At 36.9% G+C, this 25,209-nt stretch overlaps 1 protein-coding gene across 1 annotated transcript in view; it reads right to left on the reverse strand.

Annotated features, from left to right (window-relative positions):
• The window catches only part of NEK1 (NIMA related kinase 1), a gene marked incomplete at both ends in the record, with an annotated part of 144,046 nt that overhangs the window by 54,245 nt on the left and 64,592 nt on the right, over positions 1–25,209 (reverse strand). Inside the window, 7 exons of the mRNA XM_080710226.1 lie at positions 307–526; positions 880–945; positions 4,319–4,450; positions 21,162–21,257; positions 21,694–21,771; positions 22,746–22,829; positions 23,257–23,340. Coding sequence (XP_080566352.1) covers positions 307–526; positions 880–945; positions 4,319–4,450; positions 21,162–21,257; positions 21,694–21,771; positions 22,746–22,829; positions 23,257–23,340 — 760 coding nt within the window. The remainder of the gene's footprint in view (positions 1–306; positions 527–879; positions 946–4,318; positions 4,451–21,161; positions 21,258–21,693; positions 21,772–22,745; positions 22,830–23,256; positions 23,341–25,209) is intronic.

Consider the following 25,209-nt stretch of genomic DNA (forward strand, 5'->3'; position numbering starts at 1 on the left):
AGTTTTCCAATAGCCAAATTATGGAACAATCCAGGTGTTTGTCAATAGATGAATGGATAAAGAAAATGTGGTATATACACCCAATGGAATTCAACTCAGCCATGAAGAAGAACAAAATTATTCTTAAGATTGAATCATTGTCTCTATTCTGCACATTTCACTAGGAAAGAAAGGTATTTATTTTCCTCTAGGAGGAAAAAAAGACTAGAATTCTCTCAATTCCTCTGTTGGTTCCTTCAGATGGCCAGTCTATATGTTTACAATGTATGTTACATCAAAGTAAGACATTAAGGTGTTTATACGTACTTTCTGTTGCAGAGAAGGATGTATCCAGTGTTACCTCATCCAGAGGAATCACAAGTTGACCTCCTACCTCCCACTTCTTGCGATCAGATGCAACTGACTTTTCTTGTTCATGATCTTTGACATCTTCACGAACAACGATCTCACAAGCATCAGACTTTCCTTTCTCATCTTCTTGAGCTTTAAGATTTTCATTTAACCGACGCAGTATTTCTCGTTTACTCTGAAACAGTTATAGTGTTATACACACATACACACAATATGTATGTATGTGTACATAAGTATATATACATATGCATATATATAACATGTACATACACTTGGGGGGGGGGTTAATGGGGATTGAACCTTGAGCCCAAGAGTATTTTACCTCTGAGCTACACTCCAGCACTTTTTTACTTTTTATTTTGAAACAGGAGCTCACTGATTTGTTGAGATTGGCGTCAATACTGTGATACTCCTGTCTCAGTCTCCTAAACACTGGGATTATAGGTATGGGCTACCATGCCTAGCTATATTTTAATATGTCTACTGTTAAGTAAAATAAATGAGAGAAACTTTAGCTATTGTACTTACTGAAACAGCATTACTGGTCTTTGGCACTTCCTCTGAATCTTCGAGGATCTCAGTTAAAGGTATGTCCTTTAAACACAGACAGTAATAGAATAAGAAAAGATGTTATTTTAAAAGTGTATCTTTCAAAATAGATTTTGTTATTTTAGGTTTTTATCAAACTGTTCCTTGTGAAATTTTTAATTCCTGTGAATGTTCAGTATTTTTGTTATCAGCAATGATAAACATTTAAATATTATCAGCTAACAGACTTAATGTATAGTACAAGGGCCAATTCTCAATTACATGTCATATTTTTGAAATACTGTTCAGATAATATTTAATATATCTTCTTCACCTGTGGCATCTAATTTTTGATAATTTAAGGTCAATAATAGAAATAGAAATTACCTATATTTCAAAATAGACTGTTATTTTGAAACTATGTTTATGTTTCATGTATTATTAAACTATAGTATTAAATACAATTGAGAATTAGCTTTGTATCCTAAGAAGGTAACAAGAATGGAGTCACTTGTACTATTAATAATATAAATATTATCTTATGATTAATATAATGAAAGCAATCTAGACCACCTAGAATTTAAAAATATGTGAAAAGGAGAAATTAGTAGTAATAACTTCAGTGAAAACAAAGATATCTAGAAGACTTAGAGTCATTAAGAGCAATTTCCAATGTTTCAAGCAAGTTATGGTCATTAACATATGATGGTAAGAAAAACTAGTTAAAATGAATTATCTGACAGTTTTTAATATTTGAAAAAATGTAAAAGTGTACAATGGTGAGTTTAAAAAGTGACAGATGTAAATGAGACAAGTAACGTTTTACCCAGAAAAGTAGTCAGGAATTAGCAGTCGCTACAACCAGAGAGATGGACAGCTACTTGAGATGGGAAACTGGGTGCTGGGAAGGAAACCACACAGTGATATCTAAATTTGAAGTGAACAATGTAGCACATGCAAGGTCATTAGCAGAAAGAAGAGACAAATCTACATAAGGAGCAATAGTTTCTTATATGAAGTTCTGGACAATGATCAAGAAACAGATTTTTCTACTCAGTCTAATTTTCAAGATAAATACAAGAGTTGTAAAAAATTAGCATACCAATCAAAAGCCACTTTAATATGCAAATTCTTAATGAAACTTAAAAAAAAGAAGAGGTATGGACACTGATTACCAGAAGAGGCAAAGATGAAGTTAGTGTGTTACATGATTCAGTGGACTATTTTTTTCTGTTTGTTGAAGTCAAGATAAGAAACTGAGCCCATTTCTCTTAACCTCAGAACAGTCTTTTTACATTTAAGGTAGATACTGACACATACTTCTAAGTTTAAAATTTTTACTCATCTATGTTTCTTTGTTCTATTAATCTTTATGGCATATATTCAGAATGTGGAAGAAATAATTGATGAGTTAAGTATATTACATTGAATCCTCTACCATTTGCTATGCCACAAAATTCTAAATAAATATAAACATGTTTGGACTTAATTCCTAGAGTTAGTTTGTTTGTTTATTTGTATATTTATTTATTTATTTATTGGTACTGGGGGTGGAACCCAGGGGCTTTTTTTTTTTTTTTTTTTACCTCTGGGCTATACTCCCAGACCTATTTTATACTTTATTTGAACAGGGTCTCACTAAGTTGCTGAGAGCCTCACTAAGTAGCTGAGGCTGGCTTTGAACCTGTACAATACTCCTGTTTCAGCCTCCCAAGCTCTGGGATTACAAGTATGTGCTACCATGCCCAGCTAGAGTTAGTTATTTTAAATACCAAAGGGTTTTTTTTTTTTTTTTTTTTTTTTTCCTGGTGATACTGGGGCTTGAACATAGGGTCATTCTACCTCTAAGCTACATCCCCAGTGCTTATTTTATTTTGAAACAGTCTCTGAGTTTCGGGAAGGCTTAAGTTGCTGAGACTGACTGCAAACCTGGTATCTTCCTATCTCAGGCTCGCAAGTACTGGAATGACAAGCATGTGGCACCACACCTGGCTAAGAGATATTATTTCAAAAACTGGACATTTGTTAATCATGAGGGCTGGGGTACACAAATGTTTGTTGCATTATTTTCAGCATATTTCTATATATATTTTATTTATTCTCTCTATATATTATTAATTTTCTCTTTTTATTTTTCCTTCTTCTTGTCCTGGGAATTAAACTCAGGGCATTCTACTTCTGAGCTATTCCCTCAGCTCTTTTCATTTTTAAATTTTTTTTGTGTGGTACTAGGGATGGAACTCAGGGGTATTCTACCTCTGAACTACACCCCCAGTCCAATTTTTTACTCTTTATTTTGAAACACTGTCTCACTGAGTTGCAAAGGGCCTCACTAAGTAATTGAGGCTGTCCTTGAATGGCAGTCCTCCTGTCTCAGCTCCCAAATGCTGGGATTACAAGCATGCACCACCTTGCCCAGCTTTAATTTTTTAATTTTGAAAGAGGATCTCACTATGTTTCTGAGGCTGGCCTCAAGCCTGATATCCTCTTGTCTCAATCTCCCAAGTACTGGAATTCCAAACAGGTGCCACCAAATCTAGCTCCTTGTTAAATACTCTTTTAAAGCAGAGAAGAGAGACTCATCCTTAGTAACTGTGAAGGATGGGTTCCAAGGCTTCCCCACCCCATGAATACCAAAACCCACAGATGCTCAAGCCCCTTATATAAAATGGTGTAGTACTGGACTACAATCTCCATATAATTTAAATATTAAGCTATTTAATAGGAATATAAATATTGGACTGAAATATTGGGCTACATCCTCCATATGATTTAAACCATCTCTAGACTTATAATGCCTAATATAGTGTAAATATTATGGAAATACTTGTTATACTATGTTGTTTAGGGAAATACAAAAGAAAGAAAAAAGCTTGTATTTGTTCAGTTCAGATTCAGTCAGCATAGTCCTACCATACAGTACATACCAGCAAAAACATCACCTTAAAACCATGTTTTTAGCCAGGCATGGTGGACATATGCCTGTAATACCAGTACTTGGGAGGCTGTAATCCCAGGATTGCCGGTTCAAGCCAGCCTCAGTAATTTAGTGAGACCTTCAGCAACTTAGTGAGACCCTGCTACAAAATAAAAAGAGCAAAAGGTACATTTCAGAGGTATAATAAATACCCCTGGGTTCAATCCCCAGTACCATAAATAAATAAATAAAATATTTTTGATCCATGGTTGGTTGAATCTGTGACTGTGGAGCCTTGGAAATAGAGGGCTGAGTACCTACTTATCTACCATATAATCTTAGATATAGAATTTATGAGCAGAAAGATTCCAATATGCAGAAGAAACCAAAAATATCTTAAGAAGTGATTTTTCTCCTAGAAAAACCAAAAGGGACATTGGGAAGTAATGTAACTTCATTAAATTTAATTTCCTTTTAAATTATCTTTGGACTTTGAAGAGTTTTAAATTTTAGAACACTTACCATACCCACTTCTTTTAAAGCTGAAGTCACAGAAATAACAGATCTCATTTGCTGCTTGGATGGAGAGCCACCTGCTTCAAGGTGTCCCAAAGGTGGGGAAGCATCAGAACTCTTTACTCCTTTAGCCACCAACTATAAAAAAGAATTTAATCAAATACATTGGTGATTTTATATTTGCAAGAAGAAATTAAAAGCTACAAGATCATTCTTTATCCTTTCTATATAAAAGTAATTTTCTCATTCTTCAATTATCGAGCAAAGCACTGTGTTCAGTGCCGGGGAGAGAACAGTGAATAGAGAAAAACCTCTGGTCCCATATGTAAACATAATCATGTGCCACCCTAATTGAGACATTATAAATTAATTGATAATGTAGCAATTAATAAATTGATTAATATAAATTATTTAGTAGTGTAATGCTTATATTTCATTATCACTGCTTCATGAAGTGATCATAAAAAACAAACTGTCAGTATGGTGTGGTGGCTTACACCTATAATTCTGGTACTTGGAAGGCTGAGGCAGGAAGATTGCAGGCTCATGGCTACCCTCAGCAATTAAGAAAAACCCTGTTTCAAAATGAAAAATAAAAGGCTGGCAGTGCTGGGTGTGGTGGCACATGAATCTACTCTCAGTAGTTGGAAGGTTGAGATAGGAGAACAGCAGGTTCTTTGAAGCCAGCATTGACAACTTAGTAAGAACTTGTTTCCAAGTAAAAAGCAAAATAGGGCTGGTGTGTACCTTGGAGGTAGAATGTCCCCTGGGTTCAATCTCCAGAACCCAACAAACAAACAAAATCTAAAACAAAATAAAACAAATATCGCCAGGTGTGGTGGCGCACACTTGTAATCCCAGCATTTAGGAGGCTGAGACTCGGAGGATCACAGTTCACAGACAGCCTTAGCTACTTAGTGAGGCCCTCTGCAACTCAGTGAGACCCGGTTTCAAAATAAAGAATAATAAATAGGGCAGGGCTGTAGCACGGAGGTCGAATGCCCCTGGGTTCCACCCCCAAACCCGCAAAACAAACAAACAAACAAAAAACAAATATCAAACTGTTTTCTAAAATATTCATTTTTAGTTCTCTCATTTTACTTTTAATCCATTACAACATTTGATGGGAAGAATAAATGTGATTTATTAATCACACACCTCAAAAAGAAATGCTTTTGAAATTTTTGCAACTTTTGGTAGAACTTCTTTTAGGATTGAACATCAATCACCCAATATAAGAGCCCTTATTATAAAAATGTCAACATGAATGAGAATGCAAGAAGTGACAGGTGTAGGCAAAATTTGTTTCACTGAAAATATTATGTTATATTCATTTAAGTGTTTGCTTTTATCTTCACTCTTAAACTCTAAACAATATTAAGAATCTGAACATTTAACAAATATGAGGAAGTGGAACTTATGCAAATAGTATCATGGCAGTTAGTCTTCCCTTTACTTTTATTCTTCCTCCAACCAGTAAACAAGACTTTATGAAGTGTATACACTTCAAACAAAATATTTATTGAGCATCTCCTAAAAAAAGTAGTAATATAGTTCTGTTACTTAGACTTCTAGATTTTCTTTTTATAACAATATATATTTCATTTAAAAAAAGATGGAACCATTAGTTTCATAGCTCAAAATTACTGAAAAAGTACACTAATGTTTAAGATCACTTCCACTGATGTTACGTACGTATGAGAGAATACCAAAGTCAACCTCAAAACTCCCTGTATGGAGAAGGGGGGGGGAGCAGGGGAAAGCCCACCAAGTGCCGTGTGCATGTATGTCACCATCACTATGAATTACTTCATGATGTGGGAATGTAAAGCACCAATAAAAATATTAAAGATGTGACTATAAATAACTTCTAAAGTATCTAGAGCTCACACAACCAAGTATTATAACCTTGAAAGATTATGGTGAAATTTTTTAAAACTCTTATAATTGTTTTATTACATCAGAATACATATTCAAATGTTTCATAAATTCTGAAGAAATAAAAACAAGCTCCCATATTGCCCAGAAGAGTAGAATTTTTAGAATATATTGTCATTTTAAAAATTAAGAGTCATTTCTAAAAAAATTGAGCAGACACTTAGAATCATTAGGGAAACTCCTAACAAAAACTGTTCTGAACAACAGCAACATTTTTAAAACCTCAACTGTACTATACAAATTATCTTAAAGAAACTATTTCTGCTACTTCAATACATGAAAATATTACTTCAATACATGAAAATATGTTATTCTAATGAGAAAAGTCATATTACTTGATAAAATTAATTTATAAACAAACTAAAAGATGTATTAAATACCTACTCTTGCCAAACAGAATTCCAGATAATGAATATCCAAAATGAACAAGACTCAATGATTTCTCTTACAGGATGATAAATTAGAAAAAGGAATATATAAATCAATTGGTATGCTACAGAGAAATAAAACTATAGAAATGTGTGTTAAGTGATCTGAGGTAAAAGAAAACAAAACAAAAAACAAAGACAGAACTAAGTGTGTAGAGCCAGGAACAGGGCTAATGAGAGTAGCCTTCACAGAGTAGAAGTTGTTTGAAGGGCCATTCATTGTTCAAGGAGGCCACAAATTACAGTTGAAGTAGGATACTTGTAAACTCAGATCCTCAACCTCTCAAAAGTCCTGTGCTTTTTCATTATTTCTCATCCTTTCTGAACTTCAAAACTTTCTCTTTAAAATGGGGATATAGTACTCATTGTTTCCTTATAAGGATCAACTGAAATAATTTTTGTAAAGCACACAGATGTGGATCTAATAAATAGTAGCAATTATTATTTTACTTTGTATTAAATAGTTTTTTGACTTAAACACCAAAGTTTGGTTCTAGTCTCTGACAAAATGAAAGCAAGTTTTTGATATTTGGAATGCAGAATAGAAAACAAAATCCTCCCATCTGTGCATGATCAATTTTAAATTAAGGCATTGATTGCCTAAGGAGGTTGTGGGGCATAAAAACTGACAAGAAACAAAAACCTCCATGTCAAATACTTTCTATAATGAATTGAAAGAAAACTAAGACTTTTAAAGTACAAAAAAGTATTAATTGAATAATTAAACAAGAGAGATAATACAGATTTAACCAATTTCACTAAAGAGTAAATACCAACTTTTCTCAATTTACAATATTTACTCATGTATATAAACATCATCTTAAAAGCCATTTCTAAAATTACTGAGCAGATATGTATAACAGAAATATTAAAAAATGTAAGAAAAAAATCACTCATAAGCTCACCACTGCAACTAATTATACTTCAGTTATGTATGCTTTTATTAAAAATGGTCTCTACCACTAAACTATATTGCCAGCCTTTTCCATATTTTGAAACAGGGTCTCACTAAGTTGCTGAGACTTAAAGGTTTAAAGTCATTCTTAGCAACTTAGTGAGACCCTGTTTCAAAATAAAATATAAGATAAAAATATAACCTTAAAACAAAAAAGACCACGCCAGACATGGTGACCACACTTGTAATCCCAGTACTTGGAAGGCTGAGACAGGAGGGTCGTGGTTCAAGGACAGCCTCAGCTACTTACTTAGTGAGGCCTTCTGCAATTTGGTGAGACCTTGTTTCAAATAAAGAATAGAAAATAGGGCTGGGGGTATAACTCAGAGGTAGAATGCCCCTGAGTTCCATCCCTAGTACCACAAAACAGAAGAAATAAATTTTTAAATAAAATTGATCACACAGCTAAATTTATATTTACCCCTCTCTTAGCAGTATTTCATAATTCCATCAATTTTTATTTTAGTTTCTGTACTTTTATGGGTGGATTGTATCTCACATCATAATGTAGTTCATAATTTACATGCACACTGCACTTGGTGGGTTTTCCCCCAGTTCCCCCACTCCCTTTCCTCATACAAGATACTGAACTCGTGCGTCATCCTTGCACAAGGGCCATGCTAGTCTTCTCTGTATCGTTACGGTTTTAGTATATGTTCTGCCAAAGTGAGCATTCAATTATAGCTTTAAATATAACGCTTGCAACAGGAATAAATTATTGACCTGAGCCGGGTGTAGTGGCGCACGCTTGTAATCCCCGCGCTTGGGAGGCAGAGACAGGAGGATCGCGCAGGTTCAAAGTCAGCCGCGCTGGCTTAAGAGACCGTTTCCAAATAAAAATATGAAAAATAGGTCTGGGAGTGTAGCCTAGAGGTAGAAGGGCTTCCAGGAACCTCAGAACCAAAAAAAAAAAAAAAAAAAAAAAAAAAAAAAAAATTGACCTGAAAGTTTCCTGGGTCAGGTTTTTAACAACAACAACAACAACAACATAAACAAGAACAACACTTTAGGAGCTTTACTTCTCCTAGCCATTTTCTCCTAACATTCATAAATTTAAACATTCATAAATTTCTACATTGCTTATATCTTTACAAAGGTTTTTAATTATCACTATAAAACTGTTTCCATTTAATGTGTCAATTTTACTATGTGCTCAAAGGTTAACCAGCACTGCCACCAAATGACAAAACTCAAAATTTCACCAAAATGTGAGGCCAGGTTTATAATAAACAAAACGATCAGTTTATCTTTTTTTTTTTTTTTTTTTTTTTTTTTTGCAGTACTTGGGATGGAACCCAGGGGCATTCTACCTCTGAGCTACACCTCCAGCCCTAGTTTACCTACTGTTAAGGAACAGAACAATAAATACTATTTTATCTCTATATGCTGACTTACTACTAAGGATTTAATATATGTTATAAAAGTATTACAATGGCCTGGTGTCATATTTTGAATATAGAGTAATTTCACACTTGGTTTTATACAGCCTAAAAAATATATCAGCCAGGCATGGTGGCACACGCTTGTAATCCCCGTGCTTGGGAGGTGGAGACAGGAGGATCGTGCAGGTTCGTAGTCAGCCTTGCTGGCTTAAGAGACCCTGTTTCCAAATAAAAATAATATAAAATAGGTCTGGGAGTGTAGCCCGGAGGTAGGGCTTCCAGGAAACCCAGTACCACCAAAGGGGGGGGAGATATATATATATATATGTACACACACACACACACACACACACACACACACACACACACACACACATATATCAAAGCAGCTGGGTGTGGTGGCGCATGCTTGTAATCCCCATGCTCAGGAGGCTGAGACATGAGGATCACGCAGGTTCAAAGCCAGCCTCAGCTACTTAGTGAGGTTCTCAGCAATTTAGTGAGACCCTGTTTCCAAATAAAATATAAACTAGGTCTGGGAGTGTAGTCTGGAGGTAGAAAGTCTCTGGATTCTACCCCCAGTACCACACACACACACACACACACACAAAATATATCAAAGCCAAATTTTGTCAAATTTGTATTTAATGTCCCAATTCCTCTCTTTGAAGAATCAGTACAGGTTAAGCATTCCTAATATGAAAATCCAAAATGCTCCAAATTTTAAAACCAATTGAGAGCTGCCATGACACCACAAGTGAAAAATTCCACACCTGATCGAATGTGATGGGTTCCAGTAAAAAATGCAAGCCAGGTATGATGGCACAAGCTTGTAATCCCAGGATTTGGGCAGCTGAGACAGTAGGATTTGGGTTCATAGCCAGCCTCAGCTACTTAGTGAGGTCCTTTGCAAATCAATGAGTTTCAAAATAAAGAATAAAAAATAGGGCAAGGGGTGTAGCTCAGAGGTAGAATGCTCCTGGGTTCCATTCCCAGCACTGAAAAAAAAAATGCAACATCATTTAAAATATTGTATAAAATCACCATCATGGATGTGCATTAAAATCTGAATGAAACATAAATTTTGTGTTTAGGCTTGGATCCCATTCCAAGATCTCTCATTATATACAAGCAGGTATCACAAATCCCCCCAAATCTGAAATCTGCATTATTTCTGGTGCCAAGAATTTCAGATAAAGGATATTCAACTTGTAGTATAAAAGTGTTTGTATGTGAAACAATCTTCTAGAACTAGCATTGCTATAATGCTTTTATAAGAACATTTAAGAATAAGAACTCAAAGTTAGAAGTGGGAAGTGTATCCACCCTAAAGGAAGCCTTATAGATCTCTGTGGAAAATTTGAAAAATAGGAGAAAAAGAACTATATGTGAAACATACAAGGGAGAGTTAAATGCAATTTAAAAGAAACCCATCATATTGAAAATATTATCTCTGGTCTACCCAAAATATAGTGTCTATCATTCTACTTTTTACTGATTTTTTTTTTTTTTTTTTTTTTTTTGCGGGTCTGGGGGATGGAACCCAGGGGCATTCGACCTCTGAGCTACATGCTCTGTCCTATTTTTTATTCTTTATTTTGAAACAGGGTCTTACTAAGTCACGGAGTGCCTTACTAAGTAGCTGAGGTTGTCTGTGAACCGAGATCCTCTGGTCTGAGCCTCCCAAAGGCTGGGATTAAAAGCATGCGCCACCACGCCTGGCCTGAATTTTAATTTTGGTATCGTTGCTTGCTTGCATGTTCATTTATTTATCTGCAGTATGGTGACTGAACACAGGTCCTCGCTCAGCCAAGTCTTGTGTTCTACTGCTTCACTGTTACCCTTTTAAATGGCAGTCATTAAGAAGTCAAAAAACAATAAATGTTGGTGAGGATGCGGGGAAATAGCAACTCTTCTACATTGTTGGTGGGATTACAAATTAGTTCAAATGTTATGGAGATCAGTGTGGCAATTCCTCAGAAAACTGGGAATGAATCCACCATATGACTGGGCTACACCACTCCTGAGTATCTTTCTAAAGGGGCCCAAATCAAAGAACTACAGAAATACATGCATATCCATGTTCATAGCAGCACAATTCACAATAGCCAAATTATGGCACCTACCTAGGTGTCCATCAACAGATGAATGGATTACAAAGTTATGAGAAATAGACACAACAGGATTTTACTCAGCAATAAAGAACAAATTATGTCATTTGCAAGAAAATAGAAGGACCTGGATAACATTATATTAAGTGAGATTAGCCAGTCACACAAAGGGCCACATGTTTTCTCTAAAATGTGCAAGCTAGGGAGTAACTGGGATACCAGAGGAACTCCAGATAATGGAGGAGAAACCTCAGTGGAGCCAGGGAGGTGGTCTAAGGGGGGGGGGGACTGAGGTCATAATAGAATTACTACCATCAGCTATGTGTACTTATGTGAAAATACCAATGTTGATCTCAGAACTCTGTATTGGGAAGGGAGAAGATGGGGAGGCAGTGGGGGAGGCACCAAGTGCTGTGTACATGTATGTAACTGTCAACATGATTCACATTATGATGTGAGAATATAATGCACCAATAAAAGCACATTAAAAAAACTGAAATCTATCTTCCTTATGAACATGCATAATGGCTAAGAAAGGCACTCAGCAAATGAACATACACAATGGCTAAGAAAGGCAACACTATATAATTTTGAAAAAAGAAAAAACAGACCTTTCATCATACATTATTCTCTATATTTAATCCCTTTTGGCACTATAATTTTCATCATTAAATGTGTTGAAAAGAAAATTATATAAAATTTGGTTTATAGTACCAAAGAACCTGAATAATTAAGATAGCAATTTTTACCCTTTGTTAGCTCAAATATACTTTTGAGAATTCAAGATACAAGGTTTTATTAAAGAAAATGTACCAACATACATATAACCAAACTTTTAATTAATATTTTAAAGAGTTTAATAATGCTAACTCCAATTCTGAATACCAGGTTCGCAACTCCTGAGTTAAGAGTAAAGGTCAATAAGTAAATGTAGACATATGAAGTCCCCCATACAAAATCTAGATAACGCTCTATTAGACTTTCTTTTTAAATAATTTCTTGGTGAAATAACTAATCTATTTGTTGTACATTAGCTGGACTTAAGTACTTACATCATAAAGACTTTTTTTTTCTAGGCAATTTAGATAGAGCAACACTCGAGATCAAGCCCTTCATCTAAGACATGAGGAAATTAAGGCCCATAAACATTGAGCCAGTCCAAAACAGGCTAACTAATTAGTAGAGCTAAGACTAGAAATCAGGTTTTTTGATTTTCAGCCTCATTTTCCTCATTTCCACCACATTTGTTTATTCACTAAGTAAATGTTTACTGAACATTTCTCTGTGCACACCTCTGAAAAATGATGAGCCACACAATTCCCAATAAATTTGCTTTACTGTTCACTGGGACCATGCTGAACATTTTACATGACGGACTCCTTAAGACCATTCAGTTGAATGCAACAGAAACTAACTCTTGAGGAAAAGAAGAGAGGAGGGATGGGAGTAAAAAAAAAAAGAAATGAAAGGAGACGGGTGATATACACAAGATGGCTGACTAGAGGTGCCTAAAGCTTGTCTTTCCCATAAAAAAGAAAGCCAAAACAACAAACTGTATGTTGACCACAATGACTAAAGAAGAGTGCCAGAAGACAGTAAGAGAATGGCAGGACCCTTGGAGCACAGAAACACAGGCTGGCCACATAGAAAAGGAAGAACACACCTTGCCTCTCCTCCCCATACCCTGACAGGATCAGCCTAGAACAAGAGAGGACTTCTCCCTGCAGCGATGAATTGAGCCGGAGGCCCCTGACCACCCTATTACCTCTGTGGACACCCGCAGTCTTCTCTACTGCAGTTCTGAAGTGCTCACAGATCCTGAGCCCAGCTTAGGAAGCCTTCTGGAGTGCCCACAGCTGTTTTACACCAGATAAGGAGCCTATGTGGTGTGCTGTCAGCTGCGGCCCAGATCCTGCTCTGCTGGGCCATCTTGAAACTGTGGCCACTATTTGGGTTTGACCTGCTTCAAGCACCAGTAGTTATGACATCCCTTCATCCCTGAGGCTCTGCTATAATAGCACCACTCCCCAGCCACCTGCTCTGATTCCTTAACTCTAGGAAGAACCTGCCTCAGAGGTGCTCCATCTCCTCCATCCCAACTACTGCTGTGTCTTGTTCTCTAACTGCTCAGAGCCTCAGCCCAGAGGAGCAGATATGCTCACCTACATCCCTGGCCCAAACAAAAAGCTGTCCTTCCTGTCTCTTGAGCTGACCCAATGCCTTATTCCCTGCAGTCAGGGTCTCTTGCCTAGCTGGGGGCTGTGCTCTAGGTGCCCCATGACATGTCACTGAACACTCAGGGAAAGGAGCCTGGGCTGAGCTGTGTCACAGCACCCTCTGGGTTGAACGAATGCAATGTCTTGCCTTCCTGTATCTGGACTAGCTCCTCAGAATCTGAGCAGCTGTGGCCCTCTACCTCCCTGGGGGGTGAAGTCACTGTTGTACTACTTCTTCCCCCCTGGGGTCAAGCCACAGCTGTGCTCTGCCATTCCTGGGGCTTTCTTGCTGCTGCACTCCAGCCTCATAGAGCCAAATCACTGCTGTGTCTTATCACCCTAGAGTAACCACTATGAAGTGCCTCCTTGCCTGGTGCCCAAATTGCTACTATGTCCTGTTAGTACTAGAACTCAAACTGCAGTTGTGCCCTGCTCCTCAGGGACTGAGTTTCTGGAACACACCCTCTTCCTCAGACCCCTGCCAGTGCTACTTCTACAACAACCCTGCTCCTTGGGCCCAAACTACTAGAAAGTTCCTCATGTAGATAAAAGATGAAAAAAGGAACAAATGATCTACAAGACAATGAGAAAAAATTAAAAGTGATAAAACTAGCTTCTTAGCTGTTAATAATAATCCCATATGTTAATGGATTAAACTGTTTATTCAAAAGACAAAAAGGCCAGGCATGGTGGCACACACCTGTAAACCTAGCATTTGGGAGGCTGAGATAGGCGGGTTGGAGGTTCTCGGCCAGCCTCAGCTACTTAGTGAGGCCCTACACAAGTTATTGAGACCGGTTCAAAATAAAGGATAAAAAATAGGGCTGGGGATGTAGCACCAAATGGTCATTTGAAGAAACTGAACTATGCTACTGTGTAGTTGTCCAGTAAAAATGATATATAATAAAGAACTCAGAGCTGAGTCACTGTTTGACATAATTTGGAAAATGCATGTGTTTGTTGAATATCAACCCTAACAGTGCTTCCAGAGGTACTCCCCTCCCCAGCATCACTACAATCACCACCTGTATAACTTCTGTTCTGTTGCTTAGGGAAAGTTATTTTAATGCTAAAAAAGATCATCAGAGGAGAGGCTTTGAAACAGGGGCCTTCAGTAAAATTGGACTCCTGATTCTATATGATATACTTGAATCCTTGGATGTTAAATAAATATATCATGTAGAGATCCCTAGAACTACCTTAAGACCAGTAACACTTGAGGGAGGGAGCATGGTTCTAAATGTATCTCAAGATATGTTTCTGGATGAGAGTGATGGCAAGACTAAAAATAAGTCTATTCTGAGTAGCCAGAAAGTGGGAGGTCATCCATCCTAGGAGAAGCCTCATAAGCATATGTAGGAAATCTGAAAAGTAGTATAAAGTATAAATAGAAATAAAATGTGCAAGAAAGGGTTAAATGCAATAAAGAAGGAACTGTCCAAAATATAGTTGCTGACCTAAAGAAGAAACAGACTTCCAAATATATGTTGGCCGGAACTGATATTAAGAAATATGTAGCTGGTGTGGTGGCACATGCTTGTAATCTACTTGGGACGTTGAGATAGGAGGATTGCAGGTTTGCAGTCAACCTCAGGTACTCAGTGAGGCCCTCTAACCCCAGTACTGAAAAAAAAAAAAAAAAGCAAATGTAGTCCCATGCTATCATAACTTAAATGAGAAGTAAAGTTTTTATTTTTATTTTTTGTGGTACCAGGGGTGGAACCCAGGAGAATTGTACCTCCAAGCTACACCCTAGCCCTATTTTTTATTCTTTATTTCAAAACAGGATTTTGCTGAGTTGCAAAGGGTCTCACTAAGTAGCTAAGGCTGTTCCCAAACTGCAATCCTCCGGTCTCTGCCTCTTGAAAGCTGGGATTACAAGCGTGCTCCACCATGCCTGGCCTAATAAGTAAGTTTTAAAAAAAGAACCATTTATAGATGAGAAACTACAATACAAGAATGAAGAAGGTAAAAAAAAAGGGCAGTCAACCCAATAGATTACATATGTGCCTACTAAATGAACACATATATGTTTACACTAACTCTTGGATGGTGGTTTTGTTTTTGTTGAGTGAGTAGGAAAATGAGGAAAAAGCTACAAAAAGAAAGTCTGTTTGGAGAATTGCTCTTTAGAAAACCATTATACAAGATGTACTTAAAACCACATTTAAGTGTGTGGGCCACATTTGAGCCTACCAAGAGCAGATTTTCAGAAATAAGCAATGACAAAGCTCATGCTTTGGGTTCTCTGAAGTGTATTAACTTGAGCTATTGGAAGCAAAACATTCTGAGTCAGTCAAGTACATCCTACAAGACTGGAGTAAGAGAAACAGCTCCTTGATATTTGCGCTATCCCACTTGTCAATAACAGAATGAATTAAGACACATATATTCATTCTACCCTGCAGAAACACATAACACAGTAAGGCAAGTGAACTATAAAAGTTGTAAAACATAGCCTGTGTGGGTGGGAGTAGACAGAGAGTAGCTGAACCAGTCTCCAAGACTAGGTATCATATAGTCAATGCTATGCAGACTACAATTAAATACTTTGATACCCCATGTCATTTTGCACAAGAGCTGACATTTTAAAAATAGGGCTGAATTGTACTGAGCATAAAACTCATCATATTTTGAATAGATAAATAATTTCAAACCACCTTCATGGGCTATGTAGAATGTTAAAATGGATTATCAAAGACTAAACTAAAGACCATGAGGGTGCACTGGTCCTTAAAGCTTGCAGTGGTGGTAACGTAGCTGAATGACAGCAGGAGGCTAATGTTATCATTAGAACACAAGAGTAATAGCAGGAGGCTAATAATAAGGAAAGCTAACTCAAAAAACAACATAACAGGGAGTTTTATACTGACTCATTCTGATACAGTCCTTGCCCACTATGCAAATCACCATGAGCTAGAATGGTTCTGCTTCTTATGCTGAAGATATAACTCGAGGAGAACTAAAGCAGATTATTCCTAACTGCTGTATGTATATGTCACCAGAAGTAAGTTTACAACTGTTTTACAAATCAGGTGAGGTTTGAAAGGGATTCAAGTAAGACAAGAAATCATCAGCTTTATAAAGAAAAATTATTTCTATTTCTGACAAATTTGATTGCTAAAATTTTCTTTTAGGGAAAAAGTGATTTGTTACCTTAGTTTCATACAAATGCCCTACTCTTTGTCTAAAAAAAAAAAAGGAGAAGTGAGAAACACTGATTAAAAACATGGTTCATCCAGGTGAAAAGGAGATCCTATAGAGGAGCAAACAAGGCAACCTAGCTGAGAGGATGGGGGGGGGACTCTCTAAAGCACAGGCTGTACTTAAACAAACATATCGATGTCAATCACTAAGGCAAGCCTGGAGGAAGGGAAGGGAAGGGAATGGGATGGGGAGGGGGTAGGATTTAATGGGTGATGTGTGCATGTATACCCTCACAAGCTTTTTATCCCATTAAGATGTATGAAGTCAATGCACCAAAAAAAAGTTGTAATTATGATGAATTAAAAAAAAAAAAACATGGTTCAAACAGCAGAGTAATCTAAAGCCAGGCAAAAGTTTGATCAGTAGGTCAAAAACAATTACTCATGGGAAAAATGGAGAACTTTTCTAAACTATTTTTATTAATTTATGTCATATCTATTACTTTTAGTTTTATTTCATTTTTTCTCTAATGTGTATGTGTTTATAAGAAAATTTGAAACTATACAATATAAAAACTACTCCCTTTAGCTGACACATTCTGGGCTTAGTAACACTGATGATTAATAAGAAACAAGATTTTTTTTTTTTGGTGGTACTGGGGTTCCTGGAAGCCCTTCTTCCTCTGGGCTACACTCCCAGACCTATTTTATATTTTTGAAACAGGGTCTCTTATGCCAGCACGGCTGGCTTCGAACCTGCGCAATCCTCCTGTCTCCGCCTCCCAAGCGCGGGGATTACAAGCGTGCGCCACCACGCCCGGCTAAGAAACACGATTTTAAAGGGTTTATCCATTACTACTCTGACAGCTTAACAAGCAGAGTATCTAGATAAATATATTAACTAATAAGCAGCACAATACTTCAGGTCTTTGGTTCATATACAAATAAAGGAAGGCTATTCATGCTTGTAAAAAATTTGGAAACATCAAGATTTTAACATTTAAATATTTTTAGTAAATAATAAGAAAGTTCATGAAGAAAATGATCCAGTATTTTGACTAGTTACATCGTGTTTATAAAGTACTTTTATGGGAGCATTGTAATTATATATCATAGTGAGATTCAAATTGACAGAAACAGAAGTACACATATCCCTTTTGCACTCTATCCTGCACCTCTCCTCTCTCCCCATACATATTTGTGCGATTGGTGATGAAACCGTCGTACGTAGACATAACATTATTTGAACTGTTTCCTTCCTCAATCCTCCGTTTTCCCCTCTCAACCTCTCTCCCCCAATCTTCTTCCACTGTCCTACTGGTCTCTCTCCTCATTTATTTAAAGTCCTTTTTGTTTTCTATTTTCTCTCTAGCTTCCAAGTAAGAGAGAAAACATATAACCCTAGACATTCTGAGGCTGGCTGACTCACTTAGCATAATATTCTCCAGTTCCATCCATTCTGTGGAAACTGGTATCATTTTGTTCTTTAAGGCTGAGTAAAATTCCATGGTGGGTGTACACCACATTTTCCTTATTCATCTGTTGACACAGACCTACGTTGGTTCCATAATTTGGCTATTGTGACTTGTGCTGACATAAACATGGATATACATGTATCGCTATAGTATTCTGACTTAAATTCTTTTAGAAAAATAACAAAAAGTTGTGATTCGGTTCCTACTTTTTTTTAGAAACCTCCATACTGATCTCCATAATGGTTGCACTGTTTCATTATTCAAGTTTTGTTCATGCTAAGTCTAAAGTTCAGGAAAAAAAAGGGAGAAGAGGATGAAATGTAGTTCTCCACTCTTAGATTTTTGAAACTAAAGAAAAAAAACATAACTAGCAGAAAGTAGAGAACTCAGAATAGTTATCATCTAAAATTATTTTGAAGAGAAAAAAGGGAATTTATTGAAAATCTCTTAGTCTTATTTCTGACTTTAAAAGTTCTGACTCATTCACTCTCTTGTAGCTAATTAATTCTTTCTCTTTGGGGACCTGATAAGAATTTCCCTAGCTATTATATCAATGCGTAGATCAAGAAGAAATATAATCATTAACAGGTATACTCTAGTCACTTGGTAAAATTACAAAATATGTTTTGATAAAAAATTATCAGCCGGGCATGGTGGTACATGCTTGGAATCCCAGCATTTGGGAGGCTGAGACTGGAGGATTGCAGTTCGCAGCTAGCCTCAGCTACTTAGTGAGGCCCTCCACAACTTAGTAAGACCCTGTTTCAAAATAAAGAATAAATATAGGGCAGAGGATGTAGCTCGGGAATTGAATGCCCCTGGGTTCCATCTCCAGACCCCCCCCCTACAAAAACAACAACAAATAAATAAATAAATAAATAAAATGTTCAAAAAGAAAGTCGGGTGTGGTGGTGCACGCTTGTCCCAGTACTTGGGAGGCTGAGACAGGATGATAGCACAGGTTAGTGAGGTTCTCAGCAACCTAGTGAGACCCTGATTCCAAATAAAATATAAAATAGGTCTGGGGGTGTATCCTGGAGGTAGAAAGCCCCTGAGTTCCATCCCCAGTACTACACACACAAAAAATAAACAAATAAATAAAGAGATGTCAAACTATTATTCCTCACTATTTTACCTCATATAATGCTATAACCATTTTCATTAAAGATAATAATAGAATTATTATTTCTATTATTATTGTATTAGGATTTCTGGACTGTGTAATAAGAAGCAAAATAGTACTAAAAGTCACAACTTATAAAAAGTAGGAAATATTGCAAAATTTGACACTGGGCAGACTCAGGCTCAAATCTTTGTTCTGTCCTTCCTGGAAATGGGGCTGCATAAAGCTCTTTTATTCTTTCTTTATCTGCTGTTTTTTTTCCCCCCCAGGTCTGGGGATGGAACCCAGGGGCATTTGACCTCCGAGCTACACCCCCTGCCCTATTTTTTTTTTTTTTTTTTTGCGGGTCTGGGGATGGAACTCAGGGGCATTCAACCTCCGAACTACAGCCCCTGACCTATTTTTTATTCTTTATTTTGAAACCGGGTCTCACTGAATTGCAGAGGGCCTCACTAAGTTAAGCTGAGGCTGTCCGTGAACCGTGATCATCCAGTCTCAGCCTCCCGAATGCTGGGATTACAAGCATGCGCCACCACGCCCGGCTCTTTATCTGCTTTGTAAAGGTTGTAAGTATTAAACAAAGCAACACATATACAGTGGTTATAATGTACCTAGCATACTATACATATTAAACTAGAGGGATTATGATGTATATAATAATTATTTGCCAATGACATAGCTGCATGTCAAAACCCAGAAAATTAAAAATTGGTGGAACAAGAAAACTCATGGAATAAGAGATAAGCAAAAACCTATAATTTCTCCAAATATTAGGAACATTTTATTAATAATAAAAACCTATTAGGCATGATGGCACATGTCTATAACCCAGTACTTAGACAGGAGGGAGGATCAAACATTCAAGGCCAGCCTCAGCAACTTAGCAAGGCCCTGTTTCCAAATAAAAAATAAAATAGGGTTAGGGGTACCGTTCAGAGGTAGAAGAATGCCCCTAGGTTTTAATCCCAGCAACACACATACACACACACAAAAGAAAAAGAAAGAAAGAAGGAAGAAAGGAAAGACAAAAAAAAAAAAAAACTCTTAAAAACAGACATAGAAGCCAGGTATAGTGGCACATGCCTGTAATCCTAGTACTCGGGAGGCTGCAAGAGGAGAATTGCAGGTTTGTGGCCAATCTCAGCACTTAGCGAGTCCTTTTTTCAAAATGATAACTAAGCTGGGTGTGGTGGTACATGCTTATAATCCCAGTAATAGGAAGGCTGCAACAGGAGGATAACAAGTTCAAGGACAGCCTCAGCAACGTAGTGAGACCCTGTTTCAAAATAAAGAATAGAGTAGGGCTAGGGGTGTAGCTCAGAAGTTGAATGCCCCTGGGTTCAATCCCCAGTACAAACAAACAAATAAACAAACAAACAGATGGGATGTAGTTCAGAGGCAGAATGTCGCTGGGTTCAACTCTAGTAATAACAATAACACCATCACCACCAACAAAAAAATCAGAAATAAAATTATTAACTATTTAGAAATAACGTTCAGAAATAGAACAGATATGTGCTAAAATTATAAAAATTATATTAAGAGATATAAAAGAAACAATGAATAAATGTATAAACAATGTGTTCTAGGATAAAACTATTATAAATATACAATTCTTAAATTTATCTGTAAGTTAAATATAGTATCAATAAGCATTTTAACAGGATTTTAAAAACAGGAATCAAAATTGCCCTAAGATTTATCTGGAAAGAAAAAGCATGTGATCAAGTAAAACAAATATCAAAAGGACAGTACAGGCAAAATGATTGAAGAATTTTGTGAGAAACTAAAACGTACTCTAAATCTATAATACAATGAAGTACTGGTGAAACGAGCAGAGGAGAAAGCCCAGAAAAAAATGCAGCTTGATGCCCATATGCTGTAGATCCACTCTCAAGTATACATGAGAGCTTAATAAATCTTATTATAAATCAGTGGCAGAAGGGAGATGTAGTCATTACATGATGCTGGGACTTGATTGGCGACTTGGTAGTATGTAAACATAAAATTAAAAAACAGTTTTCACCTCAAGTCAAACCCTAAAATAGCATCCCTATAGATATACGAGAGCTTACGTGCTCTTCCCACATTCGCTTTTCTCTCTCATAGGCTTCCTTTCTCTTTCGTTCTAGCTGTTCTTTTAGTACAGCAGCACGTGCATTTGCCTGAGCCTGCAGACAAAAAAAAATCCACAAAGTAGTTATCAAAAAGGGGGCATCTGGTTCCCCTCTCACCCAGTTCTGTAAAGATAATGACTTATTAGCCAACAAAGACGTGTGTGCGTGCGCGCATACCCATGCACACACGTGGTTACAGAATAAAAACATGTTCACTCTAGATCCCCAGCACCTTGAACCAACTACATATTTCATTTTTCAAGTTAGCATTTTTCCTTTTTAAGATTACTTTGTGTCATAATTTTATGTGTTTATGGCATGATTTCATCTAATTGCTTTTCATAAATCTGATATACAGAGAAAAACTATTTTTCAGAGATCAAGAAGTAAGAAAAGTTAAAGATAGTAAAGTGATCTAGCTATGCAAAACTTAATGTGATTTTTGACGTCAGTTTTCAGTTTTCTCTAAGTTATCATTTCTAGTCTATACCTTAAATGACTCAACTTTTTTGCGCCTCAAGTCAGCCTCCTCACTTCCTTCTTGTCCTTCGGGGTTATCAGCTTCTTTCTACAAAATAAGAAGACAAACACACCACTTAGGGTAGAGCCATCAAGCTCTGGATAAGATGAATGAACTAACATTTAAAAATGGAAAACGGAACATTGTTCAGTGTTATTTTTTCCCCAAAGCTATAATTGTGGGGAACTAAATAAAGAGAAGAATATGCCAGACTTGGTGGCACATATCAGCAATCCCAATACTTGGGAGGCTGAGACAGGAGGAAAAAAGGTTCAAGGCCAGCCTCAGTAACTTATTGAGGCTCTGTTTCAAAATAAAAAATAAAATAGGACTGGAGGTGTAGCTCAGTTAGAATGCCCCTGGGTTCAATTCCCAGTAACTGCCCTCTACCCACACACCCAACACACACACACACACACACACACACACACACACACACACACACACACACACAGAGGTGTAAAATGCACTTTCATCCTTTAATGGACACTAGTTGTATTGTTCTCTCAGATTCCTCTGGAATAAATGGTCTTAACTATTTATATAAATAAGATTTACTTTATCTCTACATATAGTTTTCTGGTTTTTGACTTTCACTCTCCTTATCAGTTTTATTTATTTTTGTTGTTGTTACTAGCACAGCATTTTACATTTTAATCTATTATAATTCATTATTTGAATTAGTAATAATGAATCTATTATAATCTATTATCACACTCAGTGCCTCATGCACGTGAGGCAAGTGCTCTATGCCCCAGTCCTCATGTACTTAAAAAAAAAAAAAAAAAAAAAAAAGATTCGGCGCACACTTGTAATCCCAGTGCTTGGGAGGCTGAGACAGGAGGATCGCACAGGTTCGAAGCCAGCCTCAGCTACTTAGTGAGGCTCTCAGCAATTTAGTGAGACCCTGTTTCTAAATAAAGTATAAAACAGGTCTGGGAGTATAGCCCAGAGGTAGAAAAGCCCTTGGGTTCCACCCCCAGTAACAAAAAAAAGAAAGAAAAAAAAGATTCTTGACTTACCTTTTCACCACGAAGTTTTGCTTTGATCTGCTGGCGCTCATTGAAATTCTGTAGTCTTATTTGCCTCAGTCTTGCTAGATAAACCTACAAAGAGGAAAAAAGACATCCAAATTACACATTTAAAAGAAAAACTGTCAACATTTTTACTGCTAAGGAAACTTTTAATTAAAGGAAAAGTGTTAATCTGTACACAAGAAATAAAAGTTCTGAAATATGGTTAATGGAAATGTAATATTAGCTTTCAAGTATTTAATTTAGAGCAACTTATTTCTGAAAAGAAATACATTATAATCACAAATTTAATTTTATCAAAAGAAAAGAAATTGAACGCAGAAGACAATAGTTATGGTGCAAAATTATGACACGGCATGTCAGTCAAAATATATTAAGGTCCCCAGAGACCTAAAAAAATTTTCAAATAATTGTTAAGAATTTAAACCATGCAAGAAAAGAAGGCAATAAACTGAAAAATGGCTGTGTAATGGAGGTAGCGAGCATGCGGGAAGCATACCTCTTCCTCTTTGTTTCTTGGTTTCCCTCCTCTTGAAGAGCTGGACCTGCCTCCATACATAACTGCCAGGTTTTGCAGGATTCCCTGTTTATCATTTAATGTACTAAGTTTATAAAATGACTAAGGCTACATCACCATCTTACTTAGGAATATCCATGTGCCACTTTATTTTGATAAATACTGACCATTTCTAGCTCATAAACTCTAATACCAAATCCTGGCATTCTTATATCAAACACATTCAGTGAGAAGGTGGCACTTAAACCACAAATATAATTACTCAAAAAAGAAACCAGGTGTTTTTGTGCCTATGTCAGGGAGAGTGTGTGTATGTATGTGAATGCTTGCATGTAAGTGCATATATGGTACTGGGGACTGAACCCAGGGCATTCTACCTTTCTTAAAAATCTGAAACATGGTCTTTCTAAGTCACTGCACACTGGCCTTGAACCTGCAAGTCTCCTGTCTCAGCCTCCCACGCCTTGGCATTACAGGCATGTACTGCCAGGCCCAGCTAGAAACCAAATAAATGTCTACAATTCACATGTTCAAAAAGCAAGTCAATCTCCTGTTTGAGTATTTATAACAACATTCTCTCCTGATCGTCAATATTCTTCGCAGGTTTTTTTTTTCTTGGCTCCTTGCTAAATGTTAATGTTTTCTAGAGGTTCATTCTGGACTTTCTTCTCTTTTCATCCCAATTTCCAAATCTAAATCAACCTCATACTCAGCTATTCTGGAGGCTGAGACAGGAGCATCACTTGAACATAAAAGACTGAGGGCAGATGGGCAACATATCAACACTCTATCTCAAAACAACACATGTATATGTTTGTATCATTTTGAACCTCACCATGATGTATAATTACAATGCACTAATAAAAATATAAAAAACAGCCAGGCATGGTGGCACACACTTGTAATCCCCGTGCTTGGGAGGTTGAGACACAAGAATCGCGCAGGTTTGAAGCCAGCCTCAGCTGGCTTAAGAGACCCTGTTTTCAAATAAAATATAAAATAGTTCTGGGAGTATAGCCCAGAGGCAGAAGGCCCCTGGGTTCCATCCCCAGTAGCACCAAAAAAAAAAAAAAAACAACAACAACAACAAAAACAACAACAACAAAACCAAACCTTATAACCCTTTTGTTTTTTCTTCTTTTTTTTGGTGGTGGTACTAAGGATGGAACCCAGGGGCCTTCTACCGCCAAGCTATATTCCCAGCCCTATTTTTTATTCTTCATTTTGAAACAGGGTCTCACTGATTTTCAAAGGGCCTCACTAAGTAGCTTAGGCTATCTTTGAACAGTGATCCTCCTGCCTCACTGATCTACTGAATGCTGAGATTACAAGCATGTGCTACCATGCCCGGTTAACCTTTTTAATTACAAAATTTATAGACTTTATTAAATTGACATCTAGACACTCCATTTTTCTGCAACAAAGCTACCTAAAACAATTTATAATCCTGACTTTTTAAATGATTCTTTTTACTACGTGATCTTATTCCTCGCTCAGTTATTGATCATGATCAGCCACCTAAATCTTCAAACTGGTAGTTATCCTTCTCTTACCATTTGCAAATCATTGTCAAATTCCCCAATCTATCTCCTAATAGCTCTAATTTTTGCCTTACCTCAGAATGTCTTCTTTTGACTCCTGAATTTCTGAAGAGTCTCCTAATTTATCATCTTATTTCTAATCTCCTATTTTCCACCTAATCTTATATGTTATACTTTGGAGTAAACTTTTTTTTTTTATGGTATTGGCGATGGAACCCAGGGGCCTTCTATTTCCGGGCTACACCCCCAGACCTATTTTACATATTTTTATTTGGAAACTGGGTCTCAGCAAGATACTGAGAGCCTACTAAACTGTGGAGGCTGGCTTCAAGCCTATGATTTGCCTGCCTCAGCCTCTTGAGTACTGGGATTACCCACATGCACCACCATGCTC

Source organism: Muscardinus avellanarius, assembly GCF_963383645.1.
Source record: "Muscardinus avellanarius genome assembly, chromosome: 14".
Taxonomy (NCBI): domain Eukaryota; kingdom Metazoa; phylum Chordata; class Mammalia; order Rodentia; family Gliridae; genus Muscardinus; species Muscardinus avellanarius.